We start from the raw sequence: 21,362 nt of genomic DNA on the forward strand, positions 1-21,362 counted from the left end.
AGAAGTGTAAATATATAATGTTTTGATATATTAAACACTTAAATTAAGTAATTGTTGATAGTATGCGTGTATAAATTATATATTAAATTAAAAAATATATTTAAAATCGTTATGATTTTAAATTATATTCTAGCCTTGTGAGTGAGACATTGTAAGAAACTTCCATTATAAAGTTGCAAAATGCAGGAAAGAGACGTTGTCCCACTTATTCAGGTATGTATTTGTATTTGAGGTTAAAGAAAACCGGAATGTATTGAGTACTTTAATAAAAATCATAATAATAAACATAAATTAGTCTTGCAATCATGAATTGTCAAAAAAATATTCAAAATTATTATAAATTATACAAAAAAGAATTTGTGGATTATGAACTAAAATTTTCTCAAAATTAATAATAAAAAATAAATTTAAACGAATCAAACACGTCAATACAAAAGAAATTAGAGTGCAAATTACTGATTGCATGCAACTAATGAATTAGAGAGGATAGAGTTTCTCCACAAATCATTGGAGCTAAAATTGGATCAATTAAATCCTTTTAGGGACTTAAGTAAATACTATAAAATAAAATTTAATTTGAAATTTTATAAATTGTCGACTTTAACAGTTAATAATAAATAAAATAATTTCTTATTTTTATTTACAAAGTTAATAATAATAATAATAATTAGTACAGTCTATTAACTGGTTTGATATATATCATGATTAATGGCAAAAAATGTTTTCTCAGGTATGATTTTAAATATTGTAAAAAAAAGGTAATTCAGAAAATTCTATTTTATCAGGAAATTAATTAAATATTACTTTACAAATAATAAATTTATGATAGAAACTCCAAAGAAATTACTATTGCATTAATCCTTATTTATATGTCACTTGCTTCATTTTAAAAAGTGAAATTATGAAAAGCTTCATAGCTATGGAAAATAAATATTTGTTTGTATATAAAAAACCCTAAAGGAAATGATTATTAGAATTAGTTAGTTAATTGGTTAATTATTTAGACATATGATTATATAATGGTAAATTTGGAAAGATATTAAGTGAATAAAATAATAATTAGGCTAAGGGCACTTGGTTTTTAACCCTTTAATTATGATTATTTGAAAATAATTAGAGTCAAATAATTCTTAAAAAAAATTGAATAAATACACTTTATTTTCTAAATAATTTTTTTTTCCTAAAATTATCAATTTGGAGTTTTTCCTAGTGCCTGTCCTCCGACAAGGGAAAAAGTATGCATCGGATATATATATATATATATTTTGGTAGTCCCTCTTTTCTTTGAGGTGTTATTTTTTAGGACTGTAATGTGGTTTTGCTTAATTTTTTAGTAGCTTGTAAGAGTTTTTTTTTTTTTTTTCTAACCAGATGGTAAAAATAGGAGCAGGTTTAACGGTTCCAGAACCCTTAACATTATAGGTTGACCCATTAGCTGTAGTAACAAAAGAAGGTGCATTATAAGATCGAAAGCCGATAAAAATATGAGGATTACTTGTCATGTGATCCATAGCACCAGAATCAAAGGTCCATTTATGTAAAGAGAAGACAAGACAAGTTTTACCTGTCTCAACGATAGTCACTACTAGAGTGGACCCTTTTAACCTATATTTTATAATTTTAGTAGGCGTTGAAATAATTTTAGTAATATGGATCTTACTGTCAGAAGCCATTTCAACCAAAACTTTATACTTCTACACCTTCAAACAAATTAAAAGAAGACAACAAAACTTGTTCGCAGCAAAAAAGGAGGCAAAACTTGTTCGACAGTAACACTTAACCCAGTGAACAATAGGCTGCCACTGAAGAACACTTTCCAATCAACGTCGAATGGCTCGAGTTCCATTGGAGACATGACAGAAATGGCCGGTTGATCGTCGGAGAAGAAATCGAAGGACAAACGGATGCCACACGTGCCGTTGCATGAAACTGAGGTCGAAACTTGGATTGGCAGATGAGCACCACTTGTGGCAGCTCCGGTCACCGTTTTCTAGGGAACGGCCGGAAACAACGCTGCGCCTCTCCTTGTACCAGTGGTGAGACCAAACGGGCATCCAAACTTGGTGACCCAACAACTAGTTTCTCAATTCGAGAAACCCAAAGAACAAACACCAAAATTTAGCTTAAAACTTTGATATCATGTAACAAAATAAGAAACAAATGAGCAATTTTCGTGTGTATTCTCTATTAAAATAAGTGTGTTTATATATAGACTAAAAGTTTTGTTAAGACAACTCTTAAAAATCTTTTATCAATCAACTAGTATCAATTAGCTTATAATTATGTAATTTACTTTAATATATACATATTACATTCACACTTTAACACTTTTGATTATAGTATTTTGTTCTCTTTCGGTTTGGTTTCATCCTACTGTTTTGAGGATATTTTGGTATTGTCTTCTAGTGTTTATGGAGAGTGTGCTGTTTTTGCTGCTGATTTTCTAGTTTTTAGGCTTATTTATTTTGTTGGTATCTTTTGTTTCGTCTGTCTTGTGTTGAGGTTTTCCAGATTTTTTCACTTAATATGCAAATACCTAGGTTGGATTTTTTTTCTGGTTTGGTTTTGGGTTCTAGCGGTGTGATTTTTAATAACAATTTTCCTTTATCAAAAAAAAAAAAAAAAACTGTTCTCAAAGAATTGGCATTTGAGATGTGGAGAAGGCAGGAAAAGAATGGTATTTCTTTGTTGGCATCTGTCTCAAGAGAAAATAGTAAGTCAACATATCACTATTCTGCCACAAGTCCAGTCATCATCTAAACTTCAAATGATCAAGGAAGAGCTGATTTATTAAGGTCAGGCATTGCAAGTCATCAGCTGTACTTGGGTACCAGAAATCTAATAAAGGATGACAGGACAGAAAAGGTACACGACAAATGCTTCTGGCCATACCCTAAACATAAGTTAAAATGGATAGATAGTTATGGGTAAGAAATCTACGGTTTAAGGTTTCAGCTTCATCCTTGAGGACAAGGATGTTTTCAAAGGAAGGGTAATGTTGTGACCAGTGGTAGTTGAGCCAATTGATGGAGTTGTGTGGAAGCAGTTATGGTTAATTAGAGTGCGGGAGTTAGAGAAGTTGTTAGTGGTTAAATAATTAGTCATAGCTAAAAAGTAATATAAATTCTAAATATCTGGAAATTTAGAATCATCAATTGAATAGAATAACAAAATCCTCTTGACTTTTCTATTTCTTCGTCTCTTCTTCTACTTCTTCTTGTTCCCTGTTTTCTTGCTATGTTGTGGTTTTGCCACAACGTGTATCATAGTCAGGACTTACCTTTTGTGAAGCAAATAATACTCCTAGATACTTTAGGAGCACTTATTTTAGGAAGAAATATAAATAAAGCGACTGATGATTTTGTTAAGTTAGAATTCCTATTTTAATTGGAGTTAAGATTCTTATTCATTCCTAATTAGTAAGTTTTATTCCTAATTTGATTAGGTTAGAAGCTCTGCAGAAAGGGCTAGCTTATTATTATTATTTCAGCAGAATTTGTTATGAATTTTTTGATAATTATACATCCAGTAGAGAGCTTCTAAGTCTACAAAGAGAAGAAGAAGAAAAAACACCAAGGCCAGCCTAGCATTGCCAGTGAAGGATCACTTAGATGTACTTCCTTAAAATAGACTACAAGACATTAATTAGATCTGTAAGATCTTACTAGTAAAGTACCAGAATATAATAATGATTTGATCTAACCATAGGACGCAAGCATCCGGGTGTTCACAGGCTTGGGATAAACAAGGAACAATTCATTATAAAACAAAGGCAGGAACTGTCTTTGCATCTGCAGAAGAAATTGCAAGAGAATCATGCAAAACTGCAATTCAAAGGTAAACAAATGATACAAGAAAAGATATTTTATTTTCAACCTCTGCTCGCAATCAATTAAAGTGCATCTCATAAAGAAGCATGATCACATGTTGAGGAGCTTAATAAATACAAATGAGCTACTATTGGGGGAAAGAATAGTATACAGAAAAGAAAATAGGAAAAAAAAGGTACCTTGAGGATGTGGAAAATAGTGACCGGACATTTTGAAATACAAGTAATGCTGCACATAATCTATAGCTTCCTACCTCTTGAATGCTTTTGTTTTCTTTCTTCTCTGATTCAGTGAGAAACTTCCCTCAGATTTTGTACAGTACCTATGGAATCGGTTTGATTCTATCAATCTTATGGCTTGCCCTGAAGCACTTGGACAATATCCTCTGCTCTTGATTCGATGCCCTTGAGATACTCATTAAGAATACGCTGCTGGTAAGAACCTCCCTCCTGAGCAAGGTAAATGTATATCAGAAAACAAATGTCAAAACGTGTGTTTTACATATGTGCTGTGCTATGTGCATTTGTTTTGAGAGAGAGAGAGAGAGATTCAGTAATCAGCAAAAGTGATACTGCAATAACAGAGATTTAACATCCAGGTTTTTCTTACTGTTCTGATCAACATCCGTTCAATTCTTTTCTTAATGACTGCACGTAATTCATCAGGAGAAATTTCTCCCTTGCCAACTGTCAGGCCATCAATCAAAAGCTTGCTCCACTCTTCCTCAGGAGCTGCAGCAAATAAAATGTCCAAGGAACACGGAAATAATACTCATAAATAATCATCATTATCCTTTGACGGTCTGCACTATGATTAAAACTTTCAAATTGCAGCAACCTCCTGCATTTGGGGCTTAAGCTCTAACATCATTTAAAGAAAAATCTGTAGTTGCAAAGTACTCAATACACCATTAATTCCCCAGAGAAAAAAAAATGTAAAATACATACATAAATCAAAGGCTAAACGAGAAATACTCAATATAGTAACAGGCAGTTTAATATAATCTAGGGAAAAATTATGAAAAAATACCCTAAGAGTTCACACTTCGATGCTTTGGGCTTGTGGTTTAACTTTTGACAAAATGGTAGGGCTTTACTCTGTTAGCAATTTGATGACAAATACTCTAATGCCGTTATGATGGCATAGAAGTGCAATTATATATATATAATTTCTGGGTCCCGTAAACAATATAAAAGAAACAATTTGCAATTTTGATGAATAAAAAATAATTTAGTATATATCGATTGCACACTGCCACATCACCATACTTAACGGGCATTAGTTTATTTTGTCCTTCAAATGCTAATGGATAAAAGCTAAAGGTACCATTCTATAAAAAATTCAACCACATAACCCTAACAGCCAAAGTGCAAAAGCATAAGGTACTTTTCCTTGTAATCTATATCATCATCAAAACAAAGAAACAATTGCCCATCTCCACATTCAGCTTTCTCACTCATGTGCAAACCAAGTGATCGACATTGTATAGGACTACTTGAAGAAAACATCTTCAAGTACCTAAAATTATCCTTTTTATCTAATTCTGAAATCAATAAGCGTACCATAAAATGGCAAATAAGTATTTGGGACTCGGTCTTCAAAGTGATTGCTCATGTAAGGCATCAAGACACATTCCTCTATTGTTCATAGGCTAAGACTGGAAATGAGCAACTTACTAAGTGTTTGAAACTTGTAACTGCCTTAGACATTTACACCTGAATCTGACACATTATTGGATGTGATTTAACCCAAAAAATATCCTTTTTTCAGTATCAATGCAGGCTTGCAATTCTAATGGGCTCAGGACCAAAATCTTGGCTTGAAAAGAAAGTTATAAAGGGAAATATATATATATCCCTAAAAAACCGAAAAAAAGAGTAAACTGAGACACAGATAACTTGTGAGAAGTTGAGAAACTATACATCTCTCCATTTGTTGGGAGAACTTGCGCAAGTTAAATGATATAAATTACATCTTTTGTGTTTTCCAAAGATAATAATGAACGTAGCAGAAACCTTGTATTATGGTCTCAAGAAACTGCTCAGCCTTCAAAACTTCATCTCCTACACCAAAATGGACAAGCAAAAGCTATTCAGGGCATCCAATTGATGAGCATAAAAGCAGCAAGAATAGGAGAAACATAGATTATAGCCCAAAAAAAGAGGGAGTGAAGTAGCTTTAGTAGTTAAATATATTATGCTAAAATTTCAATTGTCCCAAACTCTGAAAATAAAATTTGAAAAATTAGTAAACATCCAGACAGAGAAGCTGATTCCATAGACCCTGCTTCAGCTGGCGTATAATCCATACAAGACTATGGGAAGATGAGTATAATCTAAGTTCCCTGCTTGGGATAATTTTTGTCCTAGCAAATCTCAAAATGCTAAATATCAGGTCATAAACGTATAGAAATGTTCATTTACTTTATAGATGATAAATCTTTAACTAAAAAAAGCCTATTAAATATTAGACATGAAGCATACAAATATACAATAATTCATGCAAGACAGAAAACCCTCTTTTTTTCCAAGTTGAAATCTAGATGGAGAGTATCAAACACTCAAAGAGTGCATAATGTACAGTTGTAAAGACACACCTGTTTAATAATGATAGAAAGATTAAACATAAAGAATGAATATCATTTAACAAACATGTACTGGTATCTCAATAATAGTGTTATACTTTCACTACCACAACAATGCAACAAGCATCTAATTTGTGCACATGGACTTATGTTTGTTAAGACTAATAGAAACACATTGGTGAACAGGCTTGGTAGCAGGTGAGGACCATTAGTCAAGGCATTCATAATTTTCGCCAAAACAAGATTTAAAAGGGCTACACCATACCAATATATGAGCCAGTTGGTTTTTTTTTTTTTTTTCCAATTGAACCATTTGGCTATCTCCAGGTTTTAATAACAATAAGCGAACAAGCCTTAAAGTAAAATTTAAAAATAATCTCAAGGCAGCTAATGCAATTTCCACACATCTTATGAATCTTGACTTGTTAAACAATGTTGAATCCCACATCGGTTGTGGAAAGAGGTAATGTACCCCTTATATGGACCATAGGCACTCCTCCCCCTTGAGCTAGTTTTTGGGGTGAGTTAGGCCTAGCCCAAATTTAACATGGTATCAGAGTCTTCCCATCCGATGTTGGGCGCCCTATAAATGTGCCACGCGCCAGTAAAAAATTTTGGGCGTGAGGGGGTGTGTTAAATCCCACATCGGTTGTGGAAAGGGGTAATGTGCCCCTTATATGGACCATAGGCACTCCTCCCCCTTGAGCTAGCTTTTGGGGTGAGTTAGGCCTGGCCCAAATCTAACAAACAACAAAAGCCATGTCATTTTTTAGACATCTAAGTTCTAAGGATAGACCAAATATGGCAACAAAATTACCTTTCTTTGCATAACTACGCTTGGAGAGAACTCTGGATGCATAGAGCTGCAAAACCTTTTGCAACATTGCCTGAAGCCCTGGCTTATCCCTATCTTCTTTTGCCTGCAAATGAGTAATAACATGAAAGGATTTATTATCAAAAAATTTCATGCAATTTGGTGAATTCAAACAGTAAAACACAGGAGAATTGGAGAGATTTCCTATATGTTTCATTCACCAAGAAAGCATGTATTTACACAAATTACAAGAGTAAATATGAAAAAAAAAAATCCTATAGTTATGTCCTATGATGTTTCCTATGATTTAGTTATCTATACATGATAAGGATTAATTAGCTAGTCGTACATACTCTACCACAAACTAAATAATTGATGGAGTTGTCGTGATTTTAAATATTTAGAGGAAGTCCAATGATTCAGGAGGAGGTTGAGGGTTTAGACATTCGGAGAAGGAAGAGAAGTGCTCACAAGGACACAATGTACTCAATTTTGTATTTTTTCTCCATATTAGCTCTGCTTATGCTCTAGGTAAGTCCAAGTTTTGGATACTAAGCAAGTATATATTTGGGTTCAAGTTGAAATGCACCCTAAATGCTAGGGATTTATGTACAATTATTCTAAAGTACATCTTACTATATTTGAATAGTATAAAATTCTAAAGGATAAGGGTATTAACATTTTTGCAGCAAGTATATGCTAACTTTCATATAAATCTAACCCCTTTCGTCCAACAAGCATCCAATATCAATTCAGCTTATATCGTTGTTCCAACTCAAGTTTGATGAAACAATAATATGCATGGGGTTGAGCAGTCGGTCGGTTCAGTTCAAAATTGAACTGAACTGAATAAACTGAAAACTGAAATCTTGGTATTTATGAAAAATCAAATTGAACTGAACTGAACTTGGACAGAAATCAACCTGAATCGAACCGCTCCGATTCGGTTCAGTTGGTTGAGTATTTTAATAGACTTTTTATTTTTTACGCTTTATTTTTAGTGTTCTAAGAGTCAATTGAAATATTTCAACATTGGTTATATAGTTTGATCTCCCTATATTGAATTGAACTGAACTCAATATAGTTTGGTTATATGGGGTTGAGCAGTCGGTCGGTTCAATTTAAAATTGAACTGAACTGAATAAATCGAAAACTGAAATTTTGGTATTTATGAAACATCGAACTGAACTGAATCAAACTTGGATAGAAATCAACCTGAATCAAACCGCTCCGATTCGGTTCAGTTGGTTGAGTTTTTTAATAGACTTTTTATTTTTTATGCTTTATTTTTAGTGTTCTAAGAGTCAATTGAAATATTTCAACTTTGGTTATATAGTTTGATCTCCCTATATTATCAAAACAACATAGTATTGCTAACAAATCGGTTTAGTTCAGTTTTATTTTATCAATTTTTCTTCTAAACCGAACCGAACTAAAATAACCAAATTTTTTGAAAATTAAATCCGAACAAAAAAAATTTAAAAACCAAACCAAATTTCCTAATTTATTTGATTCAGTCGATTATTTCGATTTAAACCAAATATTGCTCACCTCTAAATATGCATATAATAACACAATAAATTTTCTCCTAGACATCATCATGCACAATATGCATTTAAAAGTAATATGAACACATTGCTTGATGATCTTTCACTACTTGTGGAATAATTTTCCATTGCACAACCACCCTTCCCCCTCCCCCCCCCCCCCACCCTCCTTCCACAAAAAAAGGGATATTCAGGTAGATTTAACAGCACAAAACACACTCACTTGTCGTAGTTGTGCACTAACTTCTGCAAGAAACCCTTCATCTAGTTGCCCTTCTTGCTCCCTTTGGGTTATCTTCTGAAGAATAGAAATAGCAATAGTTTTATAACATCAATCACAAATAGATGAGAAAATACAGCTTTACAGTTGCATACCTATTAAATTAACAAAACAAGGATGCTTGTGGTGAGATGGGGATTATCTTTCAATAAAGGGAAAATAACCTTAAAAGAATGCTTTCCATGAATTAAATTTGTAAAAGACTCATCATAATTTAATTGTGTTAGAGATTCTTAACCTTTACTACAAATATATATCATATACCATCCTACAAGTTCCTTTTGCCCTAGTAGGGAGACTCAACAGATAGGCGACTCAGCAAGATAAAGAAGTAAGTGCAGGTAGACATTTGGAAGTAAAATGAAACATCACGCAACTAGATATCTGGAAGTTAGAACATAAAATGCTAACCTTAAAAGTACTCCTTTTCTTAATTGATTACTAGATTAAGTAAGTTCTCTATCCCATTCACAAAGTTCTTCAAAATTCAAAAATTGAAAAGGTGTTTGGCTTAATTTATAGAAATTGAAACTTTGATGAAACGAAGAAAAAGAGAGAAGAAGATTTGAGAGAAAATACTTGATTATTCCTTCCAAGCCAATTGAGGTATATATACTACTTACAAGAGTACACACTAGGTAAGAAAATAAATTAGTTCCCTAATTATAGCCTAATCATATCCCAATCATATCACACAATCATATCCCTAATTATCACTACAAATCTAGGCTATTTACAGAAATAATCTCAACACTCCCCCTCAAGCTGGAGCGTACATATCATAAAAGTACTCCAAGCTTGTTACAAATATACTCGATTCGTGGTCCTCAAAGTGATTTTGTGAAAATATCAGCTCGCTGATAATTTGAGTTGACAAAGCTAGTAGAAATGCATCCGGACTCGATCTTTTGCCTAATAAAATAGCAATCCACCTCTATATGCTTTGTCCTCTCATGAAAAACTGGATTTGATGCAATATGGAGGGTAGCTTGATTATCACATATCAACTTCATTTGGCCAGTATCACTATATTTCAATTCCTGAAGGAGTTGCTTCAACCAGATGAGTTCGCATGTTGCTAAAGCCATAGCTCGATATTCTGCTCCTGCACTTGATCTTGCAACCACACTCTGTTTTTTACTTTTCCAAGATACGAGATTCCCTCCAATCATAATACAATATCCTGAAGTAGATCGTCTATCTGAAGGAGAACCTGCCCAATCTGCATCAGAATAGCCAACAATTTGTGAGTGACCCTTGTCCTCATAGAGTAGACCATGTCCTGAAACTCCTTTGATATATCTAAGAATGCGAATGACTGCATCCCAGTGACTACTGTATGGAGTTTGAAGAAATTGACTAACCACACTTACAACAAAGGAAATATTCGATCGTGTGATAGTGAGATAATTAAGCTTACCGACTAATCTTCTGTATCTAGCAGGATCTTTAAGTGGCTCCCCCTGTTCAGGAACAAGCTTAACATTTGGATCCATGGGAGTTTCCACATGTCTACAGTCTAACATGCCTATTTCTTCTAATATATCCAAAGCATATTTCCGTTGAGAAATTGCAATACCTGTTTTAGACTGTGCCACTTCAATTTCCAAGAAATATTTCAGTTTCCCCAGATCTTTAGTTTGGAAATGACTGAACAAATGTTGCTTAAGCTGAGAGATTCCATCATGATCATTTCCTGTAATTACAATATCATCAGCATAGACCACCAAGTAGATGCATCTATCACTATTATAACGAAAAAATACGGAATGATCAAAATTACTTCGAGACATTCCAAATTGTTGAACTATAGTGCTAAATCGTCCAAACCATGTTCTTGGAGACTGTTTTAGCTCATACAAAGAGCGCCAAAGACGACATACTAAGCCTGACTCCCCCTGAGCAACAAACCCTGGAGGTTGCTCCATATAAACTTCTTCAGCGAGCTCTCCATGAAGAAAGGCATTTTTAATGTCCAGTTGATGCAGGGTCCAGTGATTAATTGCAGCCAATGAGATAAGGAGGCGAACAGAAGCTATTTTGGCTACGGGGGAGAAAGTATCACTGTAATCAAGCCCAAAAATCTGTGTGTAACCTTTAGCTACAAGGCGAGCTTTAAGGCGATCAATTTTGCCATTAGGTCCCACCTTAACTGTGTAAACCCATCAACAACCAACAGTAAACTTACTGGGTGGAAAGGATACCAGTTCCTAAGTTCCATTGTTATGTAGAGCAGCAGAGACAACACAGCAGAGACAAAAGTAATAGGAAGGAGACAAACGATGGTAACTCACAAAATTATAAATGGGATGAGGATTTCGGGAAGAGCGAATACCTTTTCGAAGAGCAAGAGGAGGAGTAGCTGCTGTAGTTGAAGGCATGACCAAAGTAGGTGAGGATGGAACGGAAGGTGAGTCATTAGAAGTACCTGCATTAGGGAGAGAAATGTCATTGTTATTAGCAGATGGGTGAGACCGACATGTATAGACCTGAAGAGGTGGCATAGGAGTGGGAGATGGACACACTTGCGGCAAAGAAGAAATAGGAGCAGGAGGTACAAGCAAAGCGCTAGGGATAAAAGTTTTGTGTGTTGGACCAAAAGAAAAGTAAGGAGAGGTTTCAAAAAAGGTGACATCTGAAGACACAAAATATCTGTTAGTAGTAGGATCATAACATTTGTAACCTTTTTGAAGCCGTGAATAGCCGAAAAAGACACATTTAACTGATTTGGGTTGGAGTTTGTCTTTGCCAGGAATATGATCATGAACAAAGCATATACATCCGAAAACACGCAGAGACAACTGGGTGGTATTCTGGTTAGGAAATAGGACAGAATGAAGACTTTGATGCTGCAAAACAGAGGAAGGCATTCGGTTAATCAAGTAACAGGCGGTGAGGACAGCTTCCCTCCAAAAACGCAACGGAACATTGTGATGTAGGAGTAAAGTGCGGGCTATTTCAATTAAATGCCGATTTTTCTGTTCGGCAACTCTATTTTGTTATGGGGTATAAGCGCAAGAAGTCTGGTGAGCAATAACCTGAGTAGACAAGAAATGAATGAATGAGGAAGACAAATATTATCTTGCATTATCACTTCACAGTATCTTAATGCGAACACCAAATTGATTATGGATTTCAGCATAAAACTTTTGAAAAATAGGGAACAAATCAGAACAATTTTTCATCAGAAAAAGCCAAGTGCAACGAGAATAGCCATCAATAAAGGTAACAAAATATTGAAATCTCAGAGTTGTACTAACCCGACTTGGACCCCAAATATCTGAATGAATAATGTCAAACATAGAACTAGCCCTATTATTGATTCGCTTGGGAAAAGAAGCTCGAGTTTGCTTCCCGAGTTGACAAGACTCACATCCTAAAGAAGGCAAGGAAGAGAGGCTAGGAACCAGTTTTTGTAACTTGTTCAGACTTGGATGTCCCCAACGACTATGAATGAGTTCAGCGGAGGTGGAAGACACAAAAGCAATTGGAGAGTTAGAAGTGAAAAAATAGTACAATCCTTGTGACTCATATTCTGCTCCAATCATCTTTCCAGTACTCCGGTCCTGCACAACCACAGATTCAGTAGTAAAAATGACTGAACAGTGAAGATCTTTAGTCAATTTGCTAATAGAGATTAGGTTGTATGGACAGACTAGGGTAAATAAAACATTAGTCAAAGGGATAGAAGAAAGGAGATATACGTCACCGATCCCTTTAACTTGAGTTTGTGAACCATTAGCTAATGTGACTTTAGATGGTGTGGAAGATGAAACAAGAGTAGAGAAAGAGAGGGATTACCAGAGATATGATTAGAAGCACTAGAGTCGAGTATCCATGAACCAATGGGTAAAGACTTGGTTAGATAAGTAAAAGAATTACTAGAACGGGCAATATTTGATTGGGCCATGGAGACTGAATCTGAATCTGTATTGAGGGTGTTTTAATTCTCAGACATGTCGAGAGAGATTCTGAAACAACAAGGGACCTAGTAGGGACCCGAATCTGCAAAAAGGAGCCGAATCTGCCAAAAATAACACCTGTGAACAGTAAATCTGACGACCGCACCTACTGGGCTTTGGTCGCCGGTGCCGGGCAAAGCTGGGAGAAGAATCGCCGGCGTGAAACGGTTGCCGAAAAGTGGTGCACACGTCTGCGCGTGGATGAAGGACATGTGAAGGCGAGCTAATATGATGACCGGACGGGCGAAGCTGGGAGAAGAATGGCCAGCGTGAAACGGTCGCCGAAAAGTGGTGCATGCGCCGGCGCATGGCCGGAAACAAGTCTGTGCGGGGTGGCGCGTGGAGGCGCTTCTGGAGGCGGTGCTTTGCCGGAAAGTAGATCGGAGGCCGACGTGGAGAATGGGCTGGGTGGTGAGACTAACTAATTTCCAGAAAGTCACCAAAGCAAGATGTCAGATCTACAACTCAAAGGTGAACCAAATTTCTTGGCTCTGATACCATGAAACTTTGATGAAACAAAGAAAAAGAGAGTAGAAGATTTGAGAGAAAATACTTGATTATTCCCCCCAAGCCAATTGGGGTATATATACTACTTACAAGAGTACACACTAGGTAAAAAAATAAATAAATTCCCTAATTATAGTTTAATCATATCCCAATCATATCACACAATCATATCCCTAATTATCACTACAAATCTAGGCTATTTACAGAAATAATCTCAACAGAAATCAACTAATAAGTACTAGGAAGTTATAAGCTAATATGAGCTTAAAAGTATTTAAAATTTTAAACAGTTACACGTTTAGTTAAATTACTTATAAGTAGCATATAAGCAGTTAACATATATCGTAAAAATTAATTTATAAGTACATTTATTATCAGAATGAACAAAAGTCATTAAATTAATTTTAAATAATAAAAATATTATCTCATTTTTACTAAATATTATTAAAATATATTTCAATCACACTATAATGTATTTAAATTTAAATTAAATAAACAAATCATTTATAGACAAATAATTTTTTAAAAACTAATAGAAATAACTTTTAGATTCATTAGGATGAGTATAAATAATTTATTTAAATAGTATTACTAGAATTTTAAGATTAAAAGAGGATAATGTAGTAAAGTATTTGGTTAAACTAACTTATAAGCACCAAAATGAAAAGCTCCCTTCTCTAACTTTTTTATTTTTTATTTTTTTGCTTTGCTTATGAACGACTTAAAGCTCCGAATTTTTTTTAAAACAAATAGGTCAACTTAAAAAACTATAGCTTAAAAGTTGATTTACCCAAACATCCTCTAAATTATATAACCATGGTAAGCTACTTAAGTTGAAGTAATATTGTAGTTTAACATGTTTAACTGTAGAGGAATAAGGACTTATAGATATGAACTTTTTATAATTAATATAGATAGAAAAAAAAAATTCCGAAAGCACACAAGACAAAAATGTGTCATTTTAAAAACCCATTGCAAAATTTCAAAGAAGAAAAAAACAAACAAAATCTAAACTAAAATAAAGCAAATACTTTCTCCATTAGCTTGAGTGCATCAGGATCTCTAGGAGGCCATGAAATCTCTTCCTCCTCGTGAACAACAGGTTTCAAAATTTCCTTGAGAACATCAGTAGATGATTCAATCTTTTCCTACAATGGGAAAAAGTAATGATGAAAGAAAACAAAAGCAATGAAACTGTTATCTATGAAATAGTTTGGAAAAAAATTGCTTGATTGTGTGCTTCTATGTGCATGTTTGTGTTATAAAGAGCCAGAGAGAGAGAGAGAGGTACATTAGTCTTGTGGACAAGACAGTCCACAATGCTCATCACTGATATTGCCAATTCCTCATAATCTTTCTGCAGACAGTAACCAACCACTTCACTTAGAATGCAGGGAAATAGTTAAATATCAGAAACCTTGTAAAACGATATCTAGAATTAACCAAGTAAAAAACCATGCTTTATCATCCTCTGATTTGCACGTATCAGTTCTTGCAGCAAGCCGTATCCAAAATCCCTCATTGAAAGCGAGGATATTTTCAACAACAAGCTTCTGAAGCTGTTCACAGGGGAAGAAAATCAGCAAGAATGATTTTGCTGAAATGAACTTATATATTAATAAACTATACACGGTTCTTAGTTTGTTATTATAGTGATAAGATTCATTCCATTCAAAGAAAATATGCATGTTGATAACTCTACCAAGATGAGATGACATTTGCATTTCTCCGTAGAATATTTGCTTGCATTGTCACAAAGCCAAACAAAACACCTTCAGGATCTTAACTCTTTTATCCTAACATGTTACTTCAACAAATATGTCACTCCTAAAACATCACTAGAATAAATTCCATGTTTGCACCATAAAAGCTGGAAAATGCAATTAACTTATGTTTCCAAATAGGAAAAAGAGAATTTGGGTGGATAACATAAAACAAGTACCAATTCATGGTTTACTTACTTCTTGTGGATTTGCATCCCTCAGCATATCTATCAGCCTATCTACTTCTACAGTCTTTTTGAATGATTCTTCAGCATCTTGACTGACTGCACAGATCAAAGTTTTCCTGTTTTATTCGATCCAAATACAGAATTTTACAATTAATGTCTCCATTACTGGATACAAGTACTACCTGAGCTTTGAATAAATTGTAACAGCACAAGCACGGATACAATTGAAAAACATTGCTTCAAACAGTCACAAGTAGTTAACCTTCCACTACTCCAATAACTAGTCCCAATTCCCAAATACAAATTATTATTTCTTTTCTTTTCACTTTCTTGCACTGACACCACCGAGTAACACATTCAAGAACGAGTAAAAACACAAATGAGATCACAAGATAAGAAAATATGTTCAGGAAATCTGGTGAAACTTAAAAGAACATAAAAAAAATTATCAAGATAAGCAAATTAAACTACAGAGCAATTACCTCCTCTTTGACTTCAATGAAGTAGCCGCAAAATGCGGCATGAGTTTCTGCATAGAGAAGGACCTGATTTTCCATCCTTGGAGCAACAAATTCTGCATTGTAAAGCAAATGAACAAAATCACACGAAAAGCAAAAAAAAAAAAAAAGAGAGAATCAATAAACATAAATAACATTAGCAATGTAAAATAAAGATAATGAAACCTGTTTGGCTGCCTAGAAAACTAAGAAAGCAAGAAAACTAAAAGAAAAAAGAAAGAGAAAATCTGGTTAACAATATAATGCATAATTGAAGAAGCAAAAATTACAGACAAATAAGAAGCTATAAATTAGGGTTTCAGATTGAATGAATCTAAGAAATACAGTTAATGAGAAAGAGAAAGTGAATTACGTGCTTATGGCAAAAAGAGGAAGAAGAGAAGAAGCGAAGAGTAGGGGATTTTGGAGGAGCAGCAAATAGTGAGGCCATTGGTGTATGGAAGCAGTGGCGGGAGGACCCGGAACAGTAACTAATAACCGTTCAATTTAGCAGCGAAATCCTCGAATCTCAATTGGCTGGATAATGGATCAGATAGACGTCTTTTGGGCCTCCGCTTCGAAAAATTACTTTGCGGGTGTTTGGGCATTGACCGCTCAAAAAATTTTTTTTTAAAAAAAATACTATTTTAATTGACGTTAAAAAATATATTTTTTTTTTGGAAAAAAATGTTTTATTATTTTAGGATACGTTCAATGCGGTTGCTTTTCTATATTTTTAATTTTTATTTGATAAAAAAACATATAACTTATTCCTTTATTAGTTGCATTTTTATTTTTCTATTTATTAAAAATATTTTTAAAATTAAAAATTATAAATCTTGATATTTTTCTTTAAATTTTTATTAGAATATTATTAAAAATTTTAAATTTTTATCTTAATTAATTAAATTCTTTTTTTATTTTAAATATATATTATTCAATTAATTTATAAAACATATTTGTATTTTATTATTATAAAAAAATTTATCAAAATTTTATCTCAATCAATCAAATACATTTCTTTATTTTTAAATATATATTTATTTAATTAATTTATAAAATTATATTTTTATTTTATTATTATAAAAAATGTTATTTAATTTCTATATTATAAAAAAAATTTTAATTAATTTTTTAATTTTAAAAAATAAATTAAAATATTTTTAAAATTTAAAAAATCTATTAATTAATCTTTTCATTAATTTTAATTTTAAATATTTTATTATTATATAAAAAATTATTTTATTATTTAATTCATATAATATAAAAAATTTTATTAATTAATATTTCAATTTTGTAAATATATTTATTAACTATCCTTTTTATATTAAAGATATTTTAAATTTTTTTATAATAAAAATTTATTATTTAGTCTTGTGATAGGAAAAAAATTCAATTTTAATTTGAAAAATAAATTAAAATATTTTTAAATATTAAAAATATACTAATTTATTTTTTATTAGTTTTAATTATTAAACTTTTTATTAGTATTTATGATAAGAAAAAATTCATTAGTTAATTTTTAATTTAATAAAAACCTATACTAATTAATCTTCTTATATTGAGAAAATTTTAAATTTTTGTTATAATACCTAACAAGTAAAATTATGGATAGATTAATTAATAGATTTTTCAAAATTTTAAAGATATTTTAATAAAATTAATAAATTATTTAGTAAATTTTTTTATATCAATATTTATTTTTATAATATTTAACTATTAAAATTAACAGAGTAAATAATTAGTAAATTTTTTAAAATATAAAAAATACTTCAATATATTTTTTAAAATTGATGGATTAATTAATAAATTTTTCAATATTATAGAAATTAAATAATAATTTTACTTACTATAATATCATATATTTTATAAAAACAATTTATTATTTATTTTTATATAAAATTATTTTATTATTAAATATCATACTTAAAAATATTTTAATTCTTATTTATATAAAAATTTATAAACTTATTTTTATATAAATCATTTTTAAGAAATAAATAAAAGAAATCAAAAAATTATTTTTAATTTTTGAAAAATATCATATCTTGTGGCTTTTATTAGCGAATGTTCTTTAATCTGTTTTGAAAAAGGCAATCCAATCACTGTTCGCGACCAAGGATTCTATTTTATCATCAATCCAATCACCGTTCACGTCCATCATTCTTTGTCTCTGAACAACACAAACACATGAAAAAAAAAATCTCATTAATTGTTATTGATAAAATTTCTTAAGATTACAGATATTTCAGGCGTGGCGAATGACTTGGCCATCTAATTTGGTCAGCTTATAAGACTTTGGGTGAATACCCTTCGAGACCCTAAATTGTTCTTTCCGGTTTTTACAAAACTTACCAGACCCAGCACTACCGCCTGTTACTAGGGATGTCAGGCGGGCGGGTTTTTACGGGTACCCGATCCGCCCAAATCCTATTACAACGGATTTGGGTTTTTACAAAATGGATTTGGGCGGATTCGGGTTTGAAAAATTTTACCCGTCTCGGATTCGGGTAGGGTTCGGAATTAGACTATCGGATACCCGTTACCCGAACCCGATTAGTATATAACAAAACTAACCCTAACCCTAATCCCTGATCCATAATTCCTTTTTTTTTTCATTTTCACTACCCTCTCTCCGTCGCGCCTCTCTCCCTCTTCCCTTCCTATAATTCCCAATTCCCAATCGGCCTCTCTCCTCCACTTCACTGACGCCCAATCAGATATCACCTTCTCCTCTCTTCTTCATCCGCCCGTCCGCCAGTCACCGTAGTAATGCAGGAGCTCACTGTTCTTCCCCGCCAGTCATTTGTTTATACTGCGGTATTAACGATTCTTCTCCTCCTATAAACGACTCAGCTCCTTTCCCTAACTTGGTGAATCGGAATCGAGTTTAATTTTCAGGTATTGAAATTCATTGGATTGGGATATTTTGTTCGTGTTAGGGTTTTGTGATCTTCTTCTCCCTCAGTCATCAATATCTCCTCTCTCCAGTCGGTAACATCTCCCACAGTCCCGCCTCTCTCCCCCATTTCACTGACGAGTGCCGGTAGCCCAATCGACACCGGCGATGTCTCCTTTCTCTCCCTAGTCCACAATAAATCTTCTCTCTCCCGATATCTCCTTCTCTCTCTCCAATGGCCACATCTCCCACTTCTCAATCGGAGACAACTCTTTCCTCTCACTGCCTCTCCACTATCGGCGTCGGCAATATCTCCTTTGGCTGGAATAGGTTTGCAATCAAATTTTTTGATAATCAGATCTTTTATGTCCATATTGTTAAAGAATTTTTAGTTGTTATTAAAGAATTTTAGAATTTATGAACTATTAATTTGATTATTTGGATATTTGCTATTTGATTATTGCTCTCCAATATTTCTACTGCTGGGTATGTCTCCAATATTTCTACTGCTGGCTATGTCTCCAATATTTCTACTGCTGGGTATGTCTCCAATATTTCTACTGCTGGATTGTGCATATCTTAGGAATAGTTTTAGTTGAATAGATAATTGAGGTTGATATTCAGGTTGTGCAAATTTTCTAATTTAGGGTTTGATATTTGGGTTATAAAATCTAAATTTTTAAATCTTTTTCATTGAATTCAATTTAAAAGAATATGGTTCGGTCGGATTCGGGTATTGTATGGGTATTGTTAAACGGAGTTGAAACGGGTACGGATAGTAAAATTAAAATACTAAACGGATTTGGGACGGGTTCGAAAATTTTATATATAATCGGGTTCGGGTTTGGGTACCCTCAATTTTGCGGGTACCCTACCCGTTTACATCCCTACCTGTTACATCTGTTCTTTTTTTGAACATTCTGAACTTCTTGTTTCTGTAAACCACCATTCTAATTGCAGCTTGTTCATGTAAAAACTCGGTTTGATCCAGGTTGAACTGCATTTCTTCAAGATTTCCTGAGATTTCACGGTGTTGTGTCTTGAAACTACTTACTTAGACCTCCATAGGAATTATTGTCTCGGCCTCATACACTAGAGAGAAAGGGGTTTCTCTTGTAGTTGTTCTTGGAGTTGTTCTGTATGCTCAGAGCATATGGGGTAATTTGTTAGGCCAGTTGCCTATGACTTTATCAAGTCTTTTCTTCGGCCCTTGCAGGATAGTCCTGTTTGTGACCTCAGTCATTCCATTGGTCTGTGGGTGATAGCCGAACTAAATCTTAAGTTAATCTCCCATTTCTTATAAAAATCTTTGAATTTAGAACTCACAAACTGAGTCCCATAGTCAGTGATTATTACCTTTGGAATACCAAACCGAGTGAAGGTATTCTTGCTGACGAAGGATATCGCCTATTAGGTTGTGATGGACTAAACTGTTTCAGCCTCAGCCCACTTAGGGGTGAGCATTCGGTCGGTTCAGTTTAAAATCGAACTGAACCGAAAACTAAAATTTTAGTATTTAAGAAAATCAAACCAAACCGATTTTGATCAGAAATTAAATCGAATCAAACCGATTTGATTCAGTTCGATTCGATTCGGTTTTATCAATTTCGATTTTTAATAAATTTTTTATTTTTTATACTTTATTTTTAGTATTTTAAAATTTAATTAAAATATTTTAATCTTAATATGATTTAATTTCTCTATATTATTGATAGAGCATAATTTAGTCCATTTTATATTAATATTATTAATGAATATTTACATGATTTCTGCTTAATTTATTGCTTTTAATATTATTTTGCAGAAAATGGTGTAAAAGGACAATTTGAAAAAAATCTCCCTAAAACCGCCTTATTTGGAGCAAAAGATAGAAAGTCTGCCAAATTGAATTCAAGTCAAGCTAAACGAGAAAAATATTTTGAAGCTTAAATATTGAAGCAATTGGACGGCCCATTTCCGCAAGCTCAATTCACGCGCAAGTGGCCCATTCACGCTCATCAATTCACGAAAATAGGCCACAGCAAACACATGCACGTGGGCCCGTTGAACTTCAACGCCCACTCCACCAAGCTCACGGACGGCCCACCTTCACCATTCACAAACACATTCAACGCCCACGTGCACTGGACCAATTCACTTCATCAAAGCGCGCGCACATGTGGCCAGCACCAAAGCACTTCATCAATTCTTGTGCAAGACCAACGTACCACAGCAACACTCGCGCACATGGGACATTAGCTCCAGCGTATGGACCACTTCATCACCCAGCACATGGACACTTGCAAGCTCGCGCACCTTCACTTGCACGTGGACCAAAGCCCCCGCGGGCCCGCTTATGGCCTCCACCCCGCGGGCCCGCTTATGGCCTCCACCCCGCGGGCCCGCTTATGGCCAGCCGTTCTACACTTCCTAACTCACACACACGGGCAGCAACACTCACGCCAAGGGACACACGCACAGTGGACAGAAGTTTCCAAAATAGGGCGCTCCT

General features: G+C 33.7%; 1 protein-coding gene across 4 annotated transcripts; it reads right to left on the reverse strand.

Annotated features, from left to right (window-relative positions):
• Positions 1-1,639: 1,639 nt before the first annotated feature.
• LOC110626767 lies at positions 1,640-16,515 on the reverse strand. 4 transcript variants are annotated; one of them, XR_006352533.1, is made up of 13 exons: positions 16,346-16,515; positions 15,958-16,049; positions 15,486-15,591; positions 14,985-15,083; positions 14,816-14,881; positions 14,556-14,672; positions 8,999-9,073; positions 7,232-7,334; positions 5,846-5,893; positions 4,440-4,561; positions 4,010-4,279; positions 3,677-3,791; positions 1,640-2,075 (listed from the first exon to the last, which is right to left on the reverse strand). XR_006352533.1 is itself a non-coding variant. In XM_021772844.2 (11 exons), the coding sequence occupies exons 1-11, from the start codon at positions 16,421-16,423 to the stop codon at positions 4,181-4,183; spliced, it is 1,005 nt and encodes a 334-aa protein (XP_021628536.1). In that variant the 5' UTR covers positions 16,424-16,515; the 3' UTR covers positions 3,847-4,180. The 4 variants fall into 4 exon arrangements, 1 of the variants encoding a protein (XP_021628536.1); XR_006352534.1 differs by lacking the exon at positions 3,677-3,791; XR_006352532.1 differs by lacking the exon at positions 1,640-2,075 and having other exon boundaries at positions 3,590-3,791.
• Positions 16,516-21,362: the final 4,847 nt, after the last annotated feature.

The sequence above is a fragment of the Manihot esculenta genome, chromosome 11 (assembly GCF_001659605.2).
Source record: "Manihot esculenta cultivar AM560-2 chromosome 11, M.esculenta_v8, whole genome shotgun sequence".
In the NCBI taxonomy this organism is placed as follows: Eukaryota; Viridiplantae; Streptophyta; class Magnoliopsida; order Malpighiales; family Euphorbiaceae; genus Manihot; species Manihot esculenta.

Excerpts from the sequence above, each read along its gene's own strand:
- LOC110626767 (XM_021772844.2), bottom strand. The coding sequence starts at position 16,423 with ATGGCCTCACTATTTGCTGCTCCTCCAAAATCCCCTACTCTTCGCTTC. Across the intron at positions 16,050-16,345 it reads CCTCTTTTTGCCATAAGCAC|AATTTGTTGCTCCAAGGATG; the intron begins GTAATTCACTTT and ends TTTACAATGCAG. Across the intron at positions 4,562-5,845 it reads TCTTGAGACCATAATACAAG|CTCCTGAGGAAGAGTGGAGC; the intron begins GTTTCTGCTACG and ends TATTTGCTGCAG.